Source organism: Octopus bimaculoides, chromosome 4 (genome assembly GCF_001194135.2).
Source record: "Octopus bimaculoides isolate UCB-OBI-ISO-001 chromosome 4, ASM119413v2, whole genome shotgun sequence".
Classification (NCBI taxonomy): Eukaryota; Metazoa; Mollusca; class Cephalopoda; order Octopoda; family Octopodidae; genus Octopus; species Octopus bimaculoides.
This window is the reverse complement of record NC_068984.1, coordinates 92,218,883-92,225,991: the sequence shown is the minus strand read 5'-3', so window position 1 is coordinate 92,225,991 and position 7,109 is coordinate 92,218,883. Positions and strand designations below refer to the sequence as shown.

The 7,109-nt window shown below is 37.0% G+C and overlaps 1 protein-coding gene across 1 annotated transcript in view; it reads right to left on the bottom strand.

The window, feature by feature from the left end:
* The window catches only part of LOC106879865 (cartilage matrix protein), a 54,123-nt gene that overhangs the window by 19,150 nt on the left and 27,864 nt on the right, over positions 1–7,109 (bottom strand). The window contains exons 7-8 of the mRNA XM_052967643.1: positions 5,313–5,748; positions 582–605 (exon numbers count right to left, since the gene is read on the bottom strand). Coding sequence (XP_052823603.1) covers positions 582–605; positions 5,313–5,748 — 460 coding nt within the window. The remainder of the gene's footprint in view (positions 1–581; positions 606–5,312; positions 5,749–7,109) is intronic.

The window sequence follows — 7,109 nt, the reverse complement described above, 5'->3', positions numbered from 1 at the left end:
TATTGGCAGTAGCTAATAAACCTTTCTATTATAGGCACAAGGCCTGGTTTTTGAGGGAAGGAGCAAGTCAATTAGGGTTAGGGTTAGGGAAAACGAACACACGTGTGTTGCCTCTCTGCAAAATGTCAGAAGTAATGGAGATTAAATACGCTTTACACCGCTTAAATTGCCAAAGGAGTAAGTGTAAACAGCTGAATACTTGTCAGTGATTGGTTGAAATTATCGAAATAAGACAATTTTTTACATGAAATAAATTCGAATACAAAAATTTTTTCTGTTCTATAACACAAAATAAATAAGTATACGAAGTTTGAAAGTCTTTCGGTACCAAAAAACACTACATAAAACATAAATGAAAACTGGTGCCCCCGTTTTGAACGGGATCCTAAGTAAATATTTTAGCAAGTATGCAGTGTAATCTATGATCATATGGGTTTTAGAAACTTTAGCAAGCCTGAATGTCTGAGAATATTGAACACAGAGGAACTCGTTTCACTTAAATGTGCCGTGAAAATTAAGCCTGAAAAAAGAATAATTAGTCGATTTGAGAAATACATATAGAAACGAAATTTAGTTCTTACCAGTCGTAGTTGTTCGATAAATCTCTAGAAAAGAAATAGAAACAATTTTTTAAACTACAAAATGACTAATTTTAAAGTTTCAAAACTGTTAACCGCTTCTTAAAAAATTAAATATTCAAAAAGTTCTTTATATCTACGCTATGTTTCGATGACTTCAAACTTCACTCATTATCCATTGTTTTATTCCGGGCTATGTACATGCTAGCTAACTCGATACGAACATCATATCCTCATTTTTTATCTAGTAACAGCCTGTTGTTTTACGAACGGAATACATAATATTCTATTTTACTGCTATGTAATCACGAAAAAGATAAAAGTAACATTACTAAGAAAAACTTAACCGTTTAATGAAACAAAAAAGAACCCCTATTTTTTAAATTTTTATATAGTTGTATTAAATACATACTTTCCTAAAAACACTTAAATCAATAATTTTTAATTGAAACAATCCTTGTATTGCCAACAATTTATCTCTCTCTTTTTTTGTTAATTTTGCTGTTTTAACGCTTGGATTATCTACATCCTCTAAATATGTTAAGGCGACTGATTAGCAGATATCTATAGGTTAAGAAGATCCTCAACTCGACTGATATCATCATATAACTGTTCACTTAATTTTTGTCTATGGAGATGACAAACACAGATTTGATATAAAAATTACGTCTTATAATGGTGTCACATTTTGGCACAAAGCCAGCAATTTTGATTACTTCGTCCCCAGTATTCAACTGGTACTTATCGACTCCGAAAGGATGAAAGGTAAAGTCGACCTCGGCGGAATCTACGTCTTCTTATAATAAAAGGGTATATATCGGATGTTTGCATGTTGATACGGAGAATTAGCAAAATGCGTACGGCGTCAACACCAGCAATTTTACTAACACTTTTCTGTGTCAATTGCAGAGAGTGCTCTGTAATGTATATATGTGTGTGTGTGTGTTTGTGTGTGTGTGTGTGTGTACGTTTGTGAGTGTATGTATGTATGTATGTTTCAGTAGTCAAGATTTTAAGAGATTTCGAAAACTGTAGTGGGTAAAGAGCTACTTGGTCCTCATCAACACTCCTAGAAGTTTTTCATGGTTTCTGTCAAATTCTTCAATTCTAGTAGTTGAAATAACTCTTGATGGCAGTCATTGTACATTGATAAAACCATTCATTGAATTTTCATATGCATGTTGCTTGGCTAGTTTCTGCAAAAATCAGCAAATGTTTTGTTTGCTTATATTACAACGAAAGTTCCTACCTATCTAAGAATGACCTGGAGTGTCCGTCTCTGAGGAGGAAGATTATTCTGAAACATCAGTGTCTGGCGGTTCGGTGATGTCATTTAGCACAGGCTGAGTTTTTGACATACGAATTCATTAAGGAGAACGAATTTTGTCTCTAAGATGAAATCTTACAGCTAGTACTATTGTATATTCGTAAATACATTATGAATTATATACACATCGTTATTTAATTTCAATATTTCTCTATTTATCAACTGTCTTATGAATGATATAATGTTTTGTCAATAATAGATTATATCTTCAATTTTATTCCATAGTTTTTCAGTCGATTGTCTTAGAAATAATATAGATTTTGTATGTAAAATTAGATTATGTCTTCGATTTCATTCCATAGTGAAACGTTACATACGTTGACCGTGGAGAAAAAAATTAGATAAATTAATATGAAAGATTCGGTTTTAGACAACATTATTTACAATAAAGCGCATCATCTCTTTTGCGTCGGCTTGACACGACGGGCCTCGAATTTTCTCTCAACATGGAGATACAGCAGCTACCTCTTCTCTTCGACTATGCGGCTGTGCCCATCCACCACACGCTCAGACGAGACAATTTACCTGCTCGGCGCATTTTAGAGTGCTTCGGAAGATCCCTCTTAAGATCACCCCGAAAGCGGCTTGAGTGTTTGTGGCCAATGTCCTCGCATCCTCAAATGGAAACGCTCTGTACCCCAGTCGACCCATTCAATGGAAATGGCTGTTCTATTTCGGTTTGCTCGTCCTCAGTCTCCCTGACATTGATACAATGATTTTAGACTCCTCATTGTTAAGATTGACATGAAAAATACCTTCAACTCTCTGCGTCGCGACCACTTGATCGAAACCTGTCTTAGTCGTGCCCCGTCTGCCTACCCGCTAGCTTACTTGCACGGGTCTCCGAACATGCTTCTCATTGCATATAAGGTCATACCATCTTAGACCGGCATTCAGCAGGGTGATCCAGTAGCTCCCTTCTCTGCGCTCTCGGGTTGGACGGCATTGCTCGAAGCATTACTCCTTCTTTTAATGTCTGGTACCTGGACAATGCAACAATGGGTGAACCCGAAGAAAGTGTCTGCCAAGATCTCCGATCAGTGGTTCTCGCGCTGGCGAGGACTAGCTTCTTGATTAACTCGTCCAAGTTCATTACTCCACGAGTTGGAGGTGACATCGAAAGAGGACGTTCTTATCCTTGGCTCACCTATCCTCCAGTCTGCCATTCGCCCCACCATCAGGTCCAGTCTTTGAAGCTCAAAACTATGACAAGTAAACTGAACCTGATAGCCGTCCGTCCGGCATTCTTTCTATGAAAGAACTGTTTCACCATGCCAAAGCTTCTATATACTTTCAGCAGTGCCCCTTGCTACAGCCATACATTTCTTCTCACAGATCTTGAGGCCTGTTTTGTACAGAACGCTAAGAAGATATGCAGCGTCCGGTTTGACGACACTGAATGGCAACATACCGCCTTACTCGTCTATGATGGCCTCGACTTCCGATGTCACAGGCTTTACCGGCATTTCTTTCGTTGGTGACCTCTTGCCATGTTCCCATCAAAAGGGTTTTCCACAACACAACTGTACCTACTGTGATCAGGTAACGTGAGGTGTCCTACGCAACATGGAGCCAGATAAGCCTTCGCCTTCCGGACGCTCATTCCCCTCTCTCCTTTGTTGACGTCCGGCCTCCACAAAGCAAGTAGGATGCCATCCAGTACAACATTATCTTCGACGAGCTGGTACGCTGAATTGATCAGCACCGTCTGACATGTTTTTGATCGATCTCCTAGCCCAACAGCAGTGCCATCACTCTCGAATGACATTCACCTGGATAGCGAGTGTTTGCACATCGGTGTTTCATCGAAGTTTTCCCGTTCCACAGTGGTAGACCTCCTATCTGGAATGCTACATGCTGCGACACCTCCAGCGGCAATCTGGTGTGTACGGCTGAGAGCCCAGGCTTCGTTGTTCGTCGGGCCGAGAAGGACAAACTGTCAAAGCATCGGCCGCTCTCTGACAGATTTGTGGTCGAGCCTCCGGCGTTTTTAGTCCCCGGACTACATCCCTGCTCACCGCTATCGAGGAGAAGATGACTATCAGCAAGTGCGAGCCCCATAAGTCGGAATGGCTCTTCTAGTGCGTCTTCCTCGCCATTATCCGGGGCAACACCTTTTCAGTTTTGTCCGCCGCGACCATGACACTGACTGACTATTTTTTTTTAGTTATAACTGTTGTAGTTCACTGGTAATACACCCTCCTTAATAACGAGTTAGTTATTTTACATCAATTACCCCTCATCAGACACATAATGCATTATATAGGTAGACCAGACATTTCGCATATATTTACATATATATTTTAGTTGCCTTTTTTTTTTCCCTTTCATACATTTCTTCTCTCAAACACACGCTCTCTCCACGTAAGAGTAGCATTAAGCAGCATACATCTTCCATATCCAGTTACCTTTATCAGTATAATATCGTTATAGATAAGAGATTATTTCTAGCAATGATCTCCACGAGTGTCACTGATGCAGCAGGTGTATTAAAGATGCAATGTGGACAACTTCTTTTAATAAAACTCTAGGTCTTAGAAAAATATGGGAGACCTATTCTTTTATTAATAATTAAATTTCTTTTTGGTTACTCAAAAAGTATTTATCGTTTTGCTTGATAATTGTACGTTCAATTGTTAACACAACCACATTAATAATTTTTTTGCGAGAATAGTATTTTGCTCTCTTTATATTTGTTTCATTCAGAAAGTGATATTAACTGATTTCAAATTTTGGCACAAGACCAACAATTTCAGAGGAGGGGCGAGTCGATTACATCGACCCTGGTTTTCAACTGGTACTTCTTTTACCGACCCAAAAAGGATAAAAGGCAAAAATCGAACTCGGTAAAATTCGAACTGAGAACGTAAAGACAGACGAAATGCTGCTAAGTACTTAGCCCGGCGTGGTAACGCTTCTGCCAGCTTGTCGCCTTAGAGAGTAGTAAAGAAAATTCGCGGCGGTTGCTGTACGAAAAGATTTAATAGATTAAAATCAAACAATTTATCTTAGTACTCAGGTTAAAAAAAGTGTTTGTAAAAAATGCCCGAAATATTTCGGGCAAATATATGATAATGTGTGAGAAGAAATTCAACATATTACTCTTTCTTACTTAAGTGTTTAATTAGTATATTTACTTAGTTACGAATCATCATTTTTTAAAACATTTTTGGTTGAAGAAAAAAGAAAGTACGAGGATATTCATGAAATGTTGCTGAGATTATTAGAGAATTTATCATATATATTCACTGAGAAATTTGCTTACATTAAAAATTTATATGGAGAGATCCCCATTGCAAAACAATAAGGATCTGAAAATGAGGATTAATATACATTTAATAGGATTGCATACATTTAATGCATTTAGTACATTCAATATGAAATCGAAAAAAGAAATAAAGCCATACCTTCGCATGTTGTGTTAAAGAATCTTTCTATAATACTCTCCAAAGCAGCGTAAGACGCAGTTTGTTTGAAATATGTATCCTTTGGAGAACTGGCGATGCCACGAATCTCATATGCTGCTATGTTCTCCCCAATGGCCAACGCAAAGACTTTAATACGAGTTTGACGATGAATCATGTTTGCTGCTTTCAAAGTTTCATGTGGTTTCTGAGAATTTCCATCAGTCAGAATAATGGCGACTTGTGTAACAGAAGATCGAGCACCATTTCCAGGTTTAAACATATTAACTAATTTTCTTAATGCCAGCCATGTATAAGTGCTTCCTGAGAGCTGTTGAATTCGACTGACTTTCTGTAGAGTAGTAGATTTGTCAGTAGATTCGTTCAGGTTAAAATTTATTTCTACCTTATCACTGAATGATAAAACTCCTAGTCTTGTCTGGATAAACAAAAAAATTAATAATAATAATAATAATAATATAACAACAACAACAATGATGATAATAATAATAATAACAATAGTAATAATAATAATAATAATAATAATAATGATTTCAAATTTTTTTCACAAGAGCAGCTTGAGAAAGGTGATTAAGTCGATTACATCGAACCAGTGCGTAACTGGTACTTATTTCAACGACCCCGAAAGGATGAAAGGCAAAGTCGATCTCCGAGGAATCTAAACTCAGAACGCAGTGACCAACGAAATACCGTTAAGCATTTTACCCAGCGTGCTAACCATTCTGCCAGATCGCCACGGTAATAATAATAATAATAATAATAATAATAATAATAATAATAATAATAATAATAACAGCAACAACAACAACAACAACAACAACAACAATAATAATAATAATAATAAATACTATAGGCACAAGGCCTGAATTTTGGGAGATGGGGCAAGTCAATTATATCGACCTCAGGGCGTAACCGGTACTTATTTCATCGAACACGAAAGGATGAAAGGTAAAGTCGACCTCGGCGTAATTTGTACTCAGAATGTAGCGACAGGAGAAATACTGTTAATCATTTTTCCCGTCGTACCAACGATTCTGCCAGTTCACCGCCTTAATAATAATGAAAATAATAATAATAATAATAATAATAATAATAATAATAATAATAATAATAATAATAATAATAATAATGAGTGAGAGAGTAGCACACACCATGAAAATGACGTTGGGGTACAAATATACGAAATGCAATATACCCATCATGACTACCAGTCTGATAAGGATATACCAGGCACATACATTACAACCATACCAAGACAAAACAATGTACATCATAACACTTCAAATCAGTTAAAATCAGAAGCCTATGAGAGCCACTGCCTGGTATTGCATCAGGACATTCTGGTACTGGATCAAAGCAATCTAGTACTGCATCAGGGAATCTTGACATCATTATTATTATTATTATTGTTCAGTAGTTTTATTTTTATAACGTGCTTTCACTTCACTACCAAGCGCAGCTCTGTGTGCCTTGGGTATGTGCTGTGGTTTGCTGTGATGCTCTTATGGTTACTGTATTGAAAGTGTTATGCGTAGGATGTGTGTAGTGCCCAGTAGTGCAATTTTCTGTATGTTATATATATTTGTAAGTCCTGGTGTTTTTGTTATGTATTTGTCTGAATATTTTTTTAATTAAACCTAAGGTACCTACTATGATAGGAATTTTTCTGTTTTTAGATTCCACATTCGAGTTACCTCTATTTCAAGGTCTTTGTATTTTGAAAGTTTCTCCATTTCTTTTAGGGAAACGTTGTTAACTGCTGGTATTGATACATCAATT